Source organism: Lagenorhynchus albirostris, chromosome 3 (assembly GCF_949774975.1).
Source record: "Lagenorhynchus albirostris chromosome 3, mLagAlb1.1, whole genome shotgun sequence".
Taxonomy (NCBI): Eukaryota; Metazoa; Chordata; class Mammalia; order Artiodactyla; family Delphinidae; genus Lagenorhynchus; species Lagenorhynchus albirostris.
This window is the reverse complement of record NC_083097.1, coordinates 8,542,759-8,560,782: the sequence shown is the minus strand read 5'-3', so window position 1 is coordinate 8,560,782 and position 18,024 is coordinate 8,542,759. Positions and strand designations below refer to the sequence as shown.

Sequence of the window (18,024 nt, the reverse complement as noted above, 5' to 3'; positions counted from 1 at the left end):
GAAGTTGGAAGACACGGACGGGAACTTGAGAACCCACAAGCCAGGAGTAGATAGAAGTTCAACATTTATTAAATCTATAAAATTGACTATTTCTTGACAGTGGTTCCCAACGAGGAGCTCATTTACTTAGAGCATTATATTCTCCCTCCTTCCCACCCCGGCTCCGAGGAGATGGTAGAGTCCACTTCCTGTTTTTAAAACTACCGGGGATCTCGCGATGGAAGAAGGAGGTGAGCGCGGCCGGGCGTGATGGTGTGTTCCGGGCGCGGGCGGGGGCGCGGCGTGGGCCTCCTGGGCGTGGTGGTCAGCCAGCCGGGATGTCAGCGATGCAGCAGGTCCGTGTCGGCGCGGCGGGACTGGGAGCGCGGGGCCGCTGCTCGGGCTCGAGGTCTGGGGTTCGGTGCTCAGTGCTTGTACCTGCGGCGGTCCTGATATCTGGCCACCGGGAACTGTTCTCAGCGCTTCAGAGCGAATAACTCACTTAATCCGGAACGGTCTTCTGAGACGTGGGCACTGGAGTCACACTGTCCGGGTGGGGATCACAGCTCTGCCACTTACTAGCTGTGTCTTTGGAGAAGTGACTTGTCTGCAAAAATGGCAATAGTAACAGTAGCATCTCTGTTTACGGCTGCTTTACGGATTCAGGGAGAACAGTGCCTGGTCCCTAGCAAGCTCTGTTTGTTTGTATTATGTGTTTGTTAAAGAGATTTGTTTGTATTTGTGTTTGTTAAAGAGATCGCCGTTTTGCACGAATACTCCAGTAACTTGCCCAGAGTTACCCAACTAGTAAGAAGCAAAATGGCCTGGCCTTGCGCTGAGAGTCCCACTCTGAAGCCCTGTGTTGTGCTGCCTCTGAAAGATCTTTTCCTGGCACCCCTATCTAAGTAATACCAGGTCCTCTGAATCCCCTCTGCTGCTTTTTCTTCGGAGTGCTGATCACGACGTAATACTTTCTAGGCTTAGACTTATTTGTTATGGGTTTCCAGTCTCCCTGCACTCTAGCTGCTGTAGAATAGGGACTTACCCTGCTGTATTATTCCTAGCCTTTATCGGCTGCTCAGATGTTGAAATGAATGCGTGGGTTATAACATTTAACTGTGGCCTGAAAGTTAAGAACTGGCATTGTCACTGGATGGTTGGTGGTGGGCATTTAACCTCTCCTGTTGCTTGGCCCACTTCAGTGATGCTCCGAGGACATTTTGGCTCTGGTCTCAATTCACTTTGGCTTGGCCAAGTCAGCGTTTCCTCATTCACCGTGATGAATCCTGTAATCCATTTGGTTCATTAGATTGTCCTGAAGTATAGGAAATGTCTAATGATATCCCCTGTGCAGTTTATTTCCTGTCAAAACATGGAAAAAAAGTTTTTTTCTAATGTCAATACATTCTCTATTTCAAAAAGACACAAATGACGTTAGACCAGTACAAGAAAGGCTTCTTAAGGGACAAAATAATATACGTTAAAGGGACATAAAATATATGTTGTAGTTTTTCAGCCTGTATGTATATGCAAGTACACGGTGAACAGCCCTAAAATATTGTGACGTTCAAATATAAACCCCACTTTAAACAAACGGCAGGTCCCAATCCCCAAAAGGCCTGTCCTTTCTTCCTGGCCTTTTTCCTTTGGCTTGAACTTGGATAAGAACCCTGTACCTTTTTGTGCCTCTGTCACTGCCTCTAGCTTTGGCTGACCCAGATCTGTCACTGAAAATTGAGATTTTCAACCATTATCAGAAGTCAGTAACTAGGCAAGGCTGGAGACAACAGAAGTTCACTCTTTTGGGTCATTTACTTTCGACAACTGGCTCCCTCCAGGTGCTCAAAAATAGCCAATGGTCCCCACAGCTCTCATGTAAAGGAATGTTGCCATGTTCAAAAGAGCACATGTGACGGAAATCTTATGTCATTTGTATGACAGTATGACTGAATCTAACATGTTCCATCCAGAGGATTAGACATTTGTAGAAGCAGTCTTGATTTTAGCTTTGAATCTTTAAGGATTGGCTTTCACTGATAAAAATCAGTACATTTTTTACTGAACGGACATAGCAATATTTTGGATATATACATTGGATTTACATAGTAACTTCTTCAAAAGCTCATGCAAGTTTTTGTGACGTTGAAAGACTTTTGCAGGTCTAAAAACTTGACACAGAAGATTGAGTGATTTCATCAAGGGGTACACTGCTGCCAGTGTTGACTTTCTAAAAAACACAAATATTGTAGTGCTTTTGCACAGAAAGTTTCATCCCAGTGCATAAGAATAAAGTACATGTTTAACCTGGTGTGCAAGGGCTCCCCCGTCCTTCCTGTTTTATCTCCCACCCCGTGCTCATCAAACTGCTCCCCCGCCTTCCATGCCTTGGTTCCAAGGTGTCCATCCTTCTTTTGAGAATGTCCCTTTTCTAATACAGGCATCCTTTGCTTTTTGAAAATGAACTTTACACCACTTTGCTTTTGTGAAAAACCTACATTAGTCCCTGTTTTCCCAAACTGAAGGAGTCCAAAGAAGGTTTTTGCTTTCATGACAAAGGGGGAAAAGGGAACACAGCGTGCTGACTTAGTTTTGCAGGGAGCTGTCCCGGAGGCAGTGTGCACCCCGGCAGCGGGAGCAGCCCCGCCAGGCTCCTTCCCCAGAAACCACACTCAGCATCCGGCCGCCACAGCCCTGAACTGTGTCTGGGAGCATCCATGCTTCACCTAGATTTCTTTTGCTTTAAGCCGTTTGGCTTACGAAAGATTTCATGGAAACACTCTGCTTTTGGACAGTGGGGGAAACCTGTACCCTCATGCCCCGCTCAGATTCTGTTTCTGCCGACACCTTCCCGGTTCCATCATTGGGATCAGTCTTTCCTCCACCTCCTGTCGTATTCCCATGGCGTTTGGTACACGTTAGAGCATCTCTCACAACCTGCCTTGTAACTGTCTCCACTGGGCCCCCACCACTCACTCAGCCTAATGGGGGCCCTGAAGACCAGGAGTTCATCACATCTTTTGCTGATTAAGTTGAAGGGCCCATGTGTACACAGGTGAAACCGTTTGGGTCATCTGACTCGTGTTGGTCTAATCAACTCCCTATTGGCTTATGCTGACTAGAGAAACAGTCCATCAACAGACAAGTGGATAAACAAAATGTGGGCTATCCATACAGTGGGATATTAAATATTTGGCCATAAGAAGGAATAAAATGCTGATACATAGTACAACATGGATGAATCTTGAGAACATTATGCTAGGTGAAAAGTCACTCACAAAAACCACATACTGTATGATTTCACTCATGAAAGTCTGCTTTCTTTAGAGACAGAAGGCAGATTTGTGGCCGCTTAGGGCCAGAGGGGCAGGGGGGAGGATGGGGGGGTGATGGCGAAAAGCATAAGGGGTTCCTTCTGGAAGTAATGAAGAAGTTCTGAATTTAACTATGGTGATGGTTACACATATCTGAATCTACTAAGAACCTTTGAATTGTACACATCAGATGGGCAAATTGTATGATATATGAATTACATCTCAATAAAGCTGTTAAAAATTGTTGAGCCCCCCTGTGATAGTATTGAGAGTAATAATAATAGTAGCCAGTAGTCATCACTTTCTATCTCGGGCTGTGCTCAGGGCTTTATATGCATTGTTTATTTAACTGACCCAATAACTCTGTAAGGATAGTATTATTTTAGAATGTTACAGGCAAGGAAACAGCCTTAGCAACAACTAGTGCCGCACAACCTGTTCAGTTCTGAGACTCCAGAGTTGTGTGGCTGGAATCTTCCTAACCACTGTCCTCTACAGTTGGAATGCCTGCAGGAGGATTTTACACAAGGCAGGACAGATGTGCCTTGACTTAAAAAAAAAAAAAAATCAAATGCACTTCTATTAGCATGTGAGTTCCTCCATACAATGCTGAAAAGTATAAATGAGAATGTATTTAAAACTCTTGCTTTCTATCAAACACAATCACTTTCCTAAACTTTACTTTTACTTTACTTCCATCGCCTGCATCAGCAATAGACTTTTGTTGTTGTGTCTGAACTGGTTTTCCTCCCTGACACTAGTTGTAAAACTCACTTCAGGGCACCTCGGGCAGCAACAACAAAGCTGCAACAAAGATGCTGAGGCGGGTCAGCTCCTCCCCCCACCCCCGCAAGCAGTGACTCACAGCCGTGGGCCAGCTTCTGGTGTGTCCTGTGTTCTCATTTGGACCTCACCACAGCTGTGACAGATGACCACATCTCATGGGTATGGTAGGCGGAAATAGGTCCATGTTTGAATCCCCGGACCATGCGAGGCCGCTACCTGGGGAGCAACTTGGCAGATGTGGTTAAGTTAAGGACCTTGAAATGGGGGAATTATCCTGGCTTGTCTGGGTGGGCCAGTGTGCTCACAAGGGGAGGATCCCTTTCCTATAAAGGAAAGGGGGGCAGGGCTGTCAGAGGAGGTGTCGCGATGGAAGCAGAGGTTGAGCGATGTGGGACCGGTGGCCGAGGAATGCGGGTGGCCCATCCTACCCTAGAGCTTCCAGAAGGAACACAGCACAGCCGCCTATTTCAGACATCTGACCTCCAGAACTGTACGTTAATAAATGCGTGTTTTTATTTATTTTTTCACACACACACACTGTATTTTATTTTTACAGGAGATAAATAGACTGACACCAAGCATTGTAAATGGATGACCACGACAAAAGCAACAATGATTGCAATTACCAAACACGAAACACACTCACACTGTGTCATAATATTGACATTCAGTCCAGGAATCCTCCACTGTAGCAGCTCCTTCACTTTGCAGTGAAAATTGATTTATATATTTTTTGCCTCTGAGTCCTTGTGGGATTGTTTTTTTTAATTCAAACAGAAAGTCATAAAAATTATAATCATCCGCATCAGCTATGCGTGTTGTTTTAACCCACCAACTTTGTGGTTATTTCTTACAGCAGCAGCAGGAGACTAACCCAGTGGGCCTTTTGTATGGCTTACTAACGCCAAAACTATGAACACTGCTGCCTTCGATGGATAAGACTCTGTTGTCGCCCCTCCTCTCACTCTCCTTTTTCCTGCAGATTCCTGTGGTTTTGGTCTTAGCGCCTCAGTGAGATCGAGAGCTGGTTCAGGGCAGCGATGGTCTTGTTCCCTGTGGGGTTCAGGTGCTGGGTGCTGTTCTGAGTGCTCTTCCTGTATCCCCTTGTTTCATCCTCACAAGGATCCCATGATCCTCACCTTACAGAGGAGGAGACTGAGGTTCGGAGAGGTGAAGGGTCACAGCTCTTAGTGAGGGGTGGAGCCAGGGTCCTGACCTTGGCAGCCTCTGCAGCTGTGCCCTTCCCTCTTGTGCTGTGCTCATCATTAATCCATTTAGAAATTAATTTCAAGTCAATTTCAACTTAAAAAACTTGAGATCCTATTAGGATACTGTTCTAAAGGATAAACTCAAGAGGAGGTTATGTAAGTTACCATTTGTTTCCTCTGTAATCAGTGACTAGAGTTTGCTATATTCTGTACTTGTGATAACATTGAAATGCTTATTTTATTTTTTGTTCTTTGTGGATCTGCTTTAAAAATCTCCTTATTACCATATTTAGTAAAACCTGAGTTTTGTCTCCTCTGTACTTCAGAATTGAATTTGTACAACTGGATAATTGATGCCTGACCAATTTTGATGTAGAATACTTTCATCCTGTTTGAAATAGCGTAATAATCAGACATTTTCATGCTTATTTCTTTATGGGGCTTTGTTCTGAACCATAAAAATATGGAGTACATAGTTAATATTTGAATTAACGGATACTGATTCATAAAATACCAAATAGATTGGAACACATTGTTTTCTAAGGAAGATGCCTAGAAAAAAAATCAATATGTTGGAAAGAAAAGGTTTTAGTCTTCCATGAGTATTGAATACTTTTCTGTAAAACACTTTAGTTGCTGGACTCTAGAACTCATTGTGGAATTCTACATTTGTAATTTAAATTGTATTGAGCAAAATTATCCTTTAAAAAGCATGAGTTTATTTGTCAATAAGAATTGTAAAAAAAACCCACTACCTTGGATTTCCGATTTGGTGCTACATATATCTTTTCTGCTTGCTCTCAATCCAGGGACACCCCCAGAAACACTTAAAGAAGAAAGGCAGTCAGGATGTGTTCCATCTACAAGTCTTGAGGGCAACAGTTTGAAGAAAAGCAATTGGGGGTTCTTATTTACTGGCATTGTTGGGGGGACGCTGGTGGTCGTGTATGCTGTGGTCACACCGTTTATAACACCAGCCTTCCGAAGAATCTGTTTGCCTTTTGTACCTGCAACTGCAAAGCAGATTGAAAATGTTGTGAAAATGCTGCGATGCAGGAGAGGAGCCCTGGTAGACATCGGTAGTGGCGACGGACGTATCGTGAGTTATGCAAAGATGTTTTAAGGTTTATGTTGTTTTAGGTTTTAAGGTTTGAAATTTCTGTTTCACATTTCTTGTAAGGCTTATGCAAAGACTTGCTAAATTGACAGCCTAATTAAAGTCATTTAATTTTGTGTTTGTTTGGCTGAACTTCTAAGCCCTCCAGCGGGATTTTGGAATTTATTTTTCTCAGATTTAATTTTTCTTAAAGGTGAAAGTGCACTGTAGATCTGCCAGGTAAAAAGGAACAACTAATTTGTAATTATGAAGTTGTCCATTAAAAAACTTAGGCAGTAGAGGTGACATAACCAGAAGAAACATGTTAAGTCATGTAGTTTGTTTTACATTTTTTGCATCATAAATGCTTCTACATTTACCTGTATTTATACAAGTATCATAATTCCTGTGTGGTAATATTGAGTTAAATAAGGAAGAGCCAATGTGTTGAGCCCCACTTATCCAAAAATCAGACTTTCAGTGACTTCAGCTCATTGTGACCCCAGCTGGGAACCTATAAATAAAGACTTAAAGCCACTGACTGGCCAATGGTGTCCCTCGCTGGGCAAGGTGGCACCATCTTTAGGCCTCCCCCCGGATGATGAGCAGAAAGTGAGGATAGCAGAAGCATAGGCTCGTGTTCTGGAAACATTTAGTGTGGGAACCAGCAGGGTACAGCACCTTTCACTGCCCCTGCAGACGTGGACCCTGCAGTTTCATGGTAGTGACCTGGAATAATCAGCAAGAGTGACTTGTTTTGAAGAAATCAGGGGATTATATATTAACTAGGAGGACATTTTAAAATCCAGATATGAACGCTTTACATCTCTGGATGGTCTCTTTCTGGTTTCTAAGAAAATGGCAAAGGGGCGACACCGTAGTTACTTGGGAAATTGCCATAGATGGGACAGTTCCTTCAGGGCTGCTCCCTTGAACAGTGGTGGCAAAACAGGGTGAGCAGAGACTGCAGCCCAGCCCACCGTCCCTCTCACCTTTGGAGGCCGGGGACATTCGGCACTTGACTTTATCCTGACTCGTTCCATTTTGCTTTTACCTGTTGTCGATTTTGAGCGAACCATCTTTAAATACCAAGGAAATGTGTAATTAATTGCAGGTTCCTCACTGACCGGTTGTTCTCATTGCATGTTACAGCTAGTTCACAAAACAGTCTCCAGGCTCGCTCAGTTCGCTTGCTGCTGTTCCGTCAGTGATGGAAGGAGAAGGCAGGTTTTCAGAAACTTTTTGTCAGCCCTTCCTGGGGTGGACCAGTCCAGAATGAATTAGGCAGCTGTCCAAAGCAAGCCTGTTCTGATGCTCAAGGTGAAATCTTCGACAGAAAAATAAGAAAACTGAGTTTAAATGGACGGGCATTACGTTGTCCACAAAGCTATTGTAACTTCAGAGCCCCACCTTTAAATGGTGTCTTGAACAAACACCTTTTGATTGGATGTTTTATGATTATAGACCATAAATAGGAAGTTTTCATATCATTTGACTATGTGAGTTGATGTTTTTCTTATTTTGAACATGGCCTCTCCCCACAGGTAATAGCAGCTGCAAAGGAAGGATTCACAGCTGTGGGTTATGAATTAAACCCCTGGCTCGTCTGGTACTCCAGATACTGCGCTCGGCGGGAAGGGGTGCAGGCATCGGCCAAATTTTACATCTCAGACTTGTGGAAGGTGAGTAAGGCAGAGGATGGTGCTAGGAAACTCCACCCCCAAACTTTATAATTCATGATTAGTATGACTGAAAACTGAAGATGTATTAAAAGAAGAAATATAAGTGTATATTTCAGCATAATGAAATGTGAACAGCTTTTAAACTGATACATTTTACAAATCAACACTACTTTAGAGTAGAAACTTCAGGTTTATAACTTACAGGTCATGTGAATACTAACATTTTATTTACTCAATTTAAAAAGTTCTCATTTCTATTTATTATGCAGTGATAAGATTTTGATCTCTTTTGGAAGTCTTATGCATCGTAATATAGGCATTAACTTGTTAATGTCATTCTTGGTAAATAGTAGGTGTGTGTGTGTGTGTATGTGTGTGAGTGTGTTTATTTGTGTGTATATGTGTATGTATGTGAATGTGTGTTTGTGTGTATATGTGAGACTGTTTATGTGTGAGTGTGTATATGTGTGTTTGTGTATGTGTGTGTATGTGTGTGTATGTGTGTATGTGTGTGAGACTGTATATGTGTGAGTTTGTGTATGTCTGTGAATGTGTGTATTTATGTGTGTGTACATGTGTGTTTGTATATGTGAGTGTGTATATGTGGTTTATGTGTGTGAGTGTGTGTGTGTGTGTGTGTGTGTGTGTGTATGTGTATACATACCTAGAGAGAGACAGAGATGGTGCAGGAGAAAAGAAGGGATCCACCAACCATGCTGTCATGGTTCCTTCATGTCTTCATAAAGCACAAGATATTTCTAAGTTTACTTGTTCTCTAAAAAGTGCCCTGTAATTTTGCTTTAGGAATGCTCCATAAAATGCTTTTTCTTAAATAACAATTTCCCATTGTAATATTGTCATCAGTAGCTTATAAAAATTCACTCGAGTTTTATTCTGTATATACGTAAATAATCTCTCCATAGAGTAAATAAAACTTTTATTGGGCACTAAGAATTTTGACTGGCGAAGCACTTTTTCCCCCAGTTTTCCAACTAAAGACCATTTCATTGCATCTTTTACTTAGTATTTTAGAGAAGAGGAGGGGAGCTAGAATTCTAAGGATGGCTCAACAGGAAAAACAGGTGGTTCTGAAATCCCTTGAGCTCTTGCTAAGCTCGTTTGGTAGAGAGTGGAGTAGAAAGTGGGCCAGGGGTGCAGACGGCCTGGGCTACCTGGATGAGCACCAGTGGTCCCTGGATGAGTCACTGCCTTTCTGACAGTTGACCCCGGGTGGCCCTGCATGGAGTGGCTGTGAAGATGAGATGAGATAACTTACGGGAAACTTTTGGAAAACTGTAACAGATGAACTAACACGGGCGAAAGTGTGAATGTGGGAAGTCTTAAAAAGGACCACTCTTTGAGAAAACCCACTGTTGGGTGAAATGGGAGATTGCTACTCATTTTGAAATAAAACTTAAGCTAATGTATGGCTTTCAAAAATTAATCTGTGAATTGTTTTTTCCCTCCCCTTTAGGTCACTTTTTCACAGTACTCAAATGTTGTTGTCTTTGGCGTGCCCCAGATGGTGAGTATGTACTCTCCTGCCCCCCGTGTGTTTGGTTCTAGGTTATGAGGGGGCTTCCAGCCCGAACAGACCACCTATCTCAGGCCTGCTCCCCCATGTGCAAAATGACAGCCTCCCAAGATTCTGAGGGAACATCGGAATTTAGATCATTGGTTTAACAAAGTACTTCAGGGCCCTAGAAGATTAATCATAAAAGATCCAGTCTTGTAGTTTAAAACTTTTGCTTCAGATAAAGGTCTCAATGATCTACCTAAGTCCTAAAAATTCCAGTCTGAAAACTGCTTTATGAGCTCCTGATGTCTAATATGGGTGGATATTTTCACGTTCACTCACTTATATTCTGCTGAAATCACTTGGGAAAGTTAAGGGGATGTTCCCTTGGAGTTGATCATTCCTTGGATTTTGCAGTGAGATGATTTTCAGGGTGCATGAGCGTTGACTAGTTTCAGCTGACCTCAGTTGACTGATTTGTATTGAACTCTGACTCTGTACTTTCACAAGTGAAAATGCTGCCGCCTCAGACTGAAAATGATCCTAAATTTAGCCTTTGGAAAGGTGACCAGAATGGGATGCTTTCATTGTAATTGTTGATTTACAGACCATAGTAAGAAATCCCCTTCACTTTTCGAAGTATATAATTGTAGCCATAATAATCTTGGTAAAATTGGATGTTTGCTGAAATGCCACTGTATGACTGATATGGTTTTTAATTTAAAAAAAAAAGAAATTTACTTTTTTTGTTGTTATGCCTTCTTATTCATACCTTACTTTTTGTTTAAGATGTCTCAACGCTAGAGAGGTTTTGTCTCACTATTAGGACTTTCAGTGCGATGCCATTTTCTTTAAAAAGTCTATTTAGAAGTGCTTTTGTTAGATATTCTTGAAAGTGACAGGAGCTTATATGTTCGTAATTCTTAGCAAGCCTAAAATTAAGATGAAACCTCTGCATCTACACTTCTGTTATAGAAATGAAAAGAGGTAGAAAGGCATGATCCCTGGTTATTAAAAGAAAAGAAAAAAAACTATTTAGGATCATAGAATTGCTATGGAATTTGATGGTTATTTCCTTCTTATTGTGAAGTTTGGGCATTCTTTTGGAATAATTAGCATTTTGGGGCAAATAACTTTAATTTGAAATCTGTACTTTCTAAAAATAGAAAGTTGCTGTTTATCCCTCTCTGTCTTCAGAGGCCCCGTGGTGCCCGCAGCAGCTGTGTCCCAGTGGGGGGCAGCAGTGGCCTTTGCTGGGCTCTAGTTCCTTGTGCTTCTAACCACTTTTGCAGTCAGTTTTGGGAACTGTTCACTCAAGGGAAATAAGAGTGTGTAATTTTGATGAATACTGTTACGATTATTGTCCATTCTTCTGTACACAGAGAAATCTTCAATAAGGAACTTGCAGCATTTCACTGTTCCCAGAAAAAGGGAGCAGGTGAAATACACGAGGCACCCACTTTCCCTGGGTTAAGAGGGATTCAGCCAACTTGGAGTCTTCCATGCAGGGGGATCGATCGGGGTGCAGGGCCCAGATGGCTTCTGTGGGTCTGGGGGCCCTGGTTTCCGGGTGGAGGGCCCTGCTTTCCCCCTTGTCAAGCTTTGCCTACGTGGAGGCAGTGAGCGGAGGGGAGTGCTCCCAGGGGACTCACGGGGCCGGGTCGGCCCTCTGCGGGTCGTGTGAGCGCTGGAAAGTTCTTCAACCCGTCTGGGCCCCATCATGCCATTTTCTGTTAATAGAATGCATTTCCCTGGCCAGTTTCCTGGCAGTGGCTCGGTGGCTGGACAAAGCCAGCATGGCAGGAAAGGTTTCCAATGGCAACTGAAGCACACAGGGGCCGCGAGAAGCCGGAGGATGCTCAGGGAGCTCCAGAGGTGGGGACCCTGGGGTTACACATCCTCACTCTGCTCCTGGTACTGGGCTGGTGTTTCCTAGCAGCTCTGTGCAGTGGTAGCTCAGATGAGAGCGGCCCTGACCTTTGATCCTGGGTGTGTGTCCGGCGTAGCAGGAGTAAGTGCCAGTGGACCTGGCAGGCCAGTGCTAGGATGGCAAACAGCCGCACTTCACACAAGCTCATGCCCCAAGAGTGTCTTTTTGGAATGTGGGACAGATCGGTTGTGTCCTTGTTGAAAACCCATCTGTGACTTCTTGCTACCTGAAAGCAGTGAGGGTAAGGCCCGGCCCTCCACATGGCCCGAGCGGTCCTGCTTCCGCCAGCCCTCTGCACACCAGCTCCATCCTTCTCTTGGCCCTTAAACTGTACTGTGTGGGGTTGTGTGTGTCCTTCCCTCTGACTTCAGTGCCCCCAGCTCTGGACCTGGTTAGGGAGCGTCTGCTCAGCCCTCGCAGGTCGGATGTCTTTTCCTTCGAGGAGCCATCCCTGATCGCCCTGTGAGACAAGCCCCAACACCCCCGACTTCCAGAGCCCTTTCCTCTCTCTGAGGACACATGGCCGCACGTTTCCTTGTGCGATGGCTTTGGTGCTGTCGGCCATGGGCACCGCACGCTGTGAGCTCAGGAGCAGGGCGGACCTGTCGTCCTCGCTGCCAGACCTCCAGCTCAGCAGCACCCGGCCCAGTGATGGCCCAGGAAACGTGTGTCAAACGAACGGATGAATATCGTATAAATACACCCATTAAGTACACTCTTCCAGTGGGCTATTAAGTTTCGTAACTTCAGAGGATGACTCCTTTAATTTTAGTTATGAATCCTGTTATGACTTGATGAATGAAAATACTATCATCATGTTCTGATCAAGAAACATGATTCATGACCGAATCATTTATCATTCATTCATTCATTCAACAAGTGTTTCTTCAGGGCCCACTAAGCACCAGACCCTGTTCTGCTCGCTTGGAATACTTCAGTGGATGAAAAAGAAAAACACCCCCGCCCCAAGGTATTTATACGCTAGTGGGGAGAGCAGGTATTCAGCGAGATGTCTGTGTACTGACAGAATGTGTCGTACGATAAAAGGGGGTCAGTGCCGTGGGGCTAACTGAAGCGAGAGAGGGACGGGGCAGAGACTGTCCTGAAAAGGGGACCCGTGGAGGCGAGGGGGGAGCCGTGTGGCCGGGTGGTCGGGAAGAGCGGTCCAGGCAGAGGAACAGCCACTGCGAAGGCAGAGGCGCTGAGGGGTGTGTGCCTGCAGGTTCCAGGAGCAGCAGGGAGGTGGGCGGGAGGAGGGGAGCAGGGGAGAGAAGAGACAGGGCTTGGGCGGGAAGGACACAGGCTGCCATGGGGAGCAGATGGGGAGGAGCCAGGGGACGGGGTCTGAGCTCTGGCAGGCATCTGGGCCATCGATGGAGCAGCTGGTGAGAGGTGGTCCAATTCTGGATGCATCGTGAGGAGAGAACCAACAGGGTGAGCAGGCAGATCCAGTTGGGGGCACGAGGGAGGAAGGAGCCCAGGGCGGCCCGAGGTGTTTGGCCTGAGCTGCTGGAGTTTGCTGAGCCCGGAAAGGTGCAGGCAGAGTGCGCAGGGATGGGAGGGGAGACCAGGAATTCCACGTGGCCTGTGCAGTCTGGGACGCGTGTGGATATGTCAGGTGGGCGGCGGTGGATGCCAGGAGTCTGGGGCATGGGAGGGAGGGCTCGTGGGACATTAGTGCCAGGAGTTGAAGCCAAGGAGTGGCTGAGGTCACCTGGGGAGGGGCTGGAGCCGTGTAAGGCCTGAGCCTTGACCCCCAGCAAAGGACTCGAGGGGAGGGGGAGGGGGAGGGGAGGAGGAGGGGAGGGGAGGGGAGGAGGAGGGGAGGGGAGGAGGAGGGGAGGGGAGGGGAGGAGGAGGGGAGGGAAGGGGAGGAGGAGGGGGAGAGCAGTGTGTATGTGGGTTACTCCAGAAGCCAAGAGAAGCCCGTTCCAGGGAGGAGTGACCAAGCGGCTTGGAGCTGCAGGTGCACTTCTCTTATGTGTCTTACGCCTTTGAGCTGGTTTCAACTTATGTTTAAAGTTTTGAAGATGTAATTAGAATACTATGAGTTCGTGTCACTTTGAAACATGTAATTGTATGAATAATTTTGAATTTCATTAGGCGGACGTGGCACATCATGGCTTCTCTTTGTGTATGATATCAAGACCCAGATTTGTTGCATATTTATGTATAATTTAGTCAGTTAATTTCTTATGATTGAAATAGTGCCTTTCATTTGTATGTTTATCTTGACTTAGCGTATGACAGTCATTTGGAAATAAAAGATCTGTCAAAGAGAAAAGAAGAATGGTAATGTGAATAAATTTATAATTGTTGTTTCTGTGAACAAAATTACCATAAGAAACATCTGATATTTTGGAAAAACATACTGTCCTATTCTTTGCTTATTTAATTTTTTCCTTCAAGGAAGAAAACTTTTCCTTTTTTTTATTTTTTAAAAAAGCAATCTTTTACTAGCTGTTAAAAGAATGGAAATATTCCATCCTTAATGGAATTTATTCTTTGTTATCTTGGTATTGATTCTAATGAAGAATCAGAATTCTGGCTCACTGCAGCCATAGGTCAGGTTAGAGGAGTTTTTCCAAACCTTTCTTTAAAGATATATAGGTGAGGAATAAAATCTTCCTAGAAGCCCTATTGATTTGTTCATCTTGATTTAATTGGTTACTTTTAAAGGGAGTAGGTTTTGCTCAGATCTTGGTTTCTAAAGATCGTTTCTCACTCAGAGGAACCGGGAATGTTTGAGAAATGGCTGATTCCGGGGCTGAGGAAGGGAAGATACAAAAGCCTGGAACATTTTGTTGAGCCCAAATAGCAGGAGGTGCTCAGAATGTTTGATGGGGCACATCGACAGGAGAGAGAAGCCAGCTTGAGGGAGTTCCCAGTGGCCAAGCTGGGACAGTTTGTGTGCTGGAATAAACAAGGACGATGGTGGGTTGTAACCCATTGAACGAAGTGAGAATCCAGGAGTTCACACTTACAGTGATGGAGAGACAGAGGGGAAAGCTATTCCTCGACGTTTTGACTGTCGATCTGGGAGGAAGGATGGAATTAGCAAATTGCCACTTTCAATCCTTACAGTAAAACTTGACTCAGGCAGAATCATCAGGAATGCTGCATTGAGTGGGGCAGCTGGATGAGTAATAGGACATTTGCATCTTCTCAAGGCGTCTCCCCGCAATTGCTTACCCATTGCAAAGGAGCAGTAGTAACCAAACTGGAGACACCAGAAAGCTCCTTGACTGAGTGGTACGTCACCCTCAAAGCAGGAGGACCCCATGGACTCGGGACCGTGGAGCCCTGCAAAGTCCACAGCCCCGCTCGTGGGGCGTTGCCAAGGCCGCGCGCACCGAGTCATCATGAGCCCGTGTCAGAGGGACGCCCGGTAAATAACTGGCCTGTGTTCTTTCTTTTTTTTTTTTTTGCGGTATGCGGGCCTCTCACTGTTGTGGCCTCTCCCGTCGCGGAGCACAGGCTCCGGACGCGCAGGCTCAGCGGCCATGGCTCACGGGCCCAGCCGCTCCGCGGCATGTGGGATGTGGGATCTTCCTGGACCGGGGCACGAACCCGTGTCCCCTGCATGGGCAGGCAGACTCTCAACCGCTGCACCACCAGGGAAGCCCTGGCCTGTGTTCTTAAAGGAGGTTATTGTCGTGAGAGACTAAAGGACGCTGAGGAACCATTACAGCTCCATGCAGTGTGGGAGCCCGGCTGTGGGACAATGTGAAGGACATTACTGGGACATTTGACAAAATTGGGATGCTATTGGAATTATTATTACTGGAATACAATGTTAAATTTCCTGAATTTGATAATTGTGCTAGGTCTCTTTCTTAGAAAACACCGAAGTATCAAGGAGTAAAGGGCCATGTTGTATGCGACCTGTTCTCAAGTGGTTTAGAAAAAATGTTCAGAGAGAGGGGAAGAGAACAATAAGACAAACTTAAAAATTGGTGAACCTGGGTAAAGGAATACAGGAGTTCTTTGCTCTATTCTTGCAACTTTTCTATAAATTTGAAATTATTCCAAAATAACAAAGGAATAAAGTAGAAAAGATGTTTTTAGGAGGTGAAGGTGGTAATATAATTTTAGGACCTGAAGATAAAATTTTAAGCAGCTGTTAATTTGCTGACGTAATTACAATGTCAGTACTCTTAACAAGCAGTAAAACTCCTCCTTCACAGATAGATTAGTAATAAAATTATGCAAAAGTGATAAATAAGAGGATTTTATTTTTTATAAGTTATGTTGACTATCAAGAAATTAATTATCAGTGTATTATGGATGCATTTTTAAAAACTATGAAATAGCGGGCTTCCCTGGTGGCGCAGTGGTTGAGAGTCCGCCTGCCGATGAAGGGGACACGGGTTCGTGTCCCGGTCCAGGAAGATCCCACATGCCGCGGAGCGGCTGGGCCCATGAGCCATGGCTGCTGAGCCTGCACGTCCGGAGCCTGTGCTCCACAACGGGAGAAGCCACAACAGTGAGAGGCCCGCGTACTGCAAAAAAACCCCCCCAAAAAACAAAAAAAAACCTATGAAATATTTCATCATATTTCAAGTTGGTAGAATGTGTATATTTTTTCATGGTCTAATTATACCATTTTTTGTTGATTTTAGGTGCTGTTGATTTTAAGATGTACCATTGCTGTTGGGAAAGAAAAAAAAATGTTGCCAATTATAATTCTAAGACAATGTCAATTGTACGATGTATCCTTATTTCAGACATGTTAAAAACGTGGAAAAAGATAAATAATTGAGACAGGTAGATTGAAATGTTTAGGTAGGTAAATAATTTAAGGCTGCTTCTCACGTTAATTACTGCCACATCATGATTTTAGTCAGGAAAGTGGAACTCTGTGATACACATCTGCTATAAATGGCAAATTTTATAATTGATACTAGAATATTCTTATAACTGTTGTTCATGTGACTTCTGTATTTTAATGGATTATTTGATGATGTATTTATGCCCAGGAGTGATATTTTTACAATCAGTAATTTTGCACAGGCTTTTTTCAGGGATGCAGATACAAAAGGACATTGAGAAATCATTTCCTCCGACTATCCGCTCACTGAAATGATGGCTGTCGTTCTCCACAGATGCTGCAGTTGGAGAAGAAGCTTGAGCTTGAACTTGAGGACGAGGCTAGAGTCATTGCTTGCCGGTTCCCCTTCCCACACTGGACCCCGGCCCAGGTCACAGGGGAGGGGATAGACACCGTGTGGGCCTACGATGCCAGTTCTTTCAGGAGAAGTAAGAAAAGGCCCTGAAGATCCGTGCATTTCGAGTTGGTCATTCAAATATAAACTTTATCCAGAGAGTTTTCTGAAGTGTTGGGGGTCTTTGATTTTATAGAGACTTAAGGCTGTGTCTTCAGCAAAGAGGATATTTTTCCTTGTTATGGAATGAGAAATTATGATTGCTTTCCTTAACTTTTGGAGAAAATAAACAGAAGTTGAGAACAGCAGGTAGATTTAAAGCTCCTTTCATGGTGTGTTCAAAACAAATGTGCTTACTGCTTTTCTTGCACTCGGGTGTGTGAAAATATGGATGAGCTATGGTCATGTTGATGGGTGGGAGAGATGTCAGCAGCTCTTCACATTATAAAGAACATGCTTTAATGCCACAGATGAGAAGAAACAATTTAAAAGGAGGGAATGCATTTGTAAATGTTTGCAATTTCCTGTAACTTTATTCACACTTGAGATTTATCTCTTTTTTTTCTGTACTAGGTCAAAATTAATTTTCTGAAGGATTTAGAGAGGTATTTATATATATATATAGTTTCTAAATTTTTTTAAAAAATTTAATTAATTAAGTTATTTATTTATTTTTGGCTGTGTTGGGTCTTCGTTGCTGCACACAGGCTTTTCTCTAGTTGTGGTGAGCGGGGGCTACTCTTCGTTGTGATGCGTGGGCTTCTCATTGCGGTGGCTTTTCTTGTTGTGGAGCACGGGCTGTAGGCGTGCGGGCTTCAGTAGTTGCAGCAGGCAAGCTTCGTAGTTGCGGCTTGTGGGCTCTAGAGCACAGGCTCAGTAGTTGTGGCGCATGGACTTAGTTGCCCCACGGCATGTGGGATCTTCCCGGACCAGGGATCGAACCCGTGTCCCCTGCATTGGCAGGCGGATTCTTACCCACTGCTCCACCAGAGAAGCCCAGTATTTATATTTTATAACACTTATTAGGAATAATTTGTTCCAAAGTTAGTGGATTACTGTATTTTGTTGAATCTAAGCTGTGCATGTGTGTGTAAATGTGTGTCTATAAATACACATTTTAACATGTCTGAAATTGTGATGTACCTTCCAGTTGATGGTGTCTTATCACTGTAATTGGCAGTGCTGTACTTCATGATGTAGTTGTATGTCACCCACCATAGACAGAATCTCAGATATGATGAACTCTGGTATTCAGAGAAGACACAAGGTATAGTGGAGTAGTTGGTATGGATTTAATAGTAAAATAAACAATCCTGAGCTTTGGTATAAGCCAGACCTGGGTTCAGATCCT

At 44.2% G+C, this 18,024-nt stretch overlaps 1 protein-coding gene across 1 annotated transcript; it reads left to right on the top strand.

Annotated features, from left to right (window-relative positions):
• The first annotated feature begins 77 nt into the window (after positions 1-77).
• ATPSCKMT (ATP synthase c subunit lysine N-methyltransferase) lies at positions 78-16,978 on the top strand. Its single transcript, XM_060145983.1, has 5 exons — positions 78-230; positions 6,094-6,383; positions 7,925-8,062; positions 9,537-9,587; positions 16,614-16,978. Exons 1-5 carry the CDS (start codon positions 218-220, stop codon positions 16,782-16,784), a joined length of 663 nt encoding a protein of 220 aa, XP_060001966.1. The 5' UTR covers positions 78-217; the 3' UTR covers positions 16,785-16,978.
• The last annotated feature ends 1,046 nt before the right edge of the window (positions 16,979-18,024 follow it).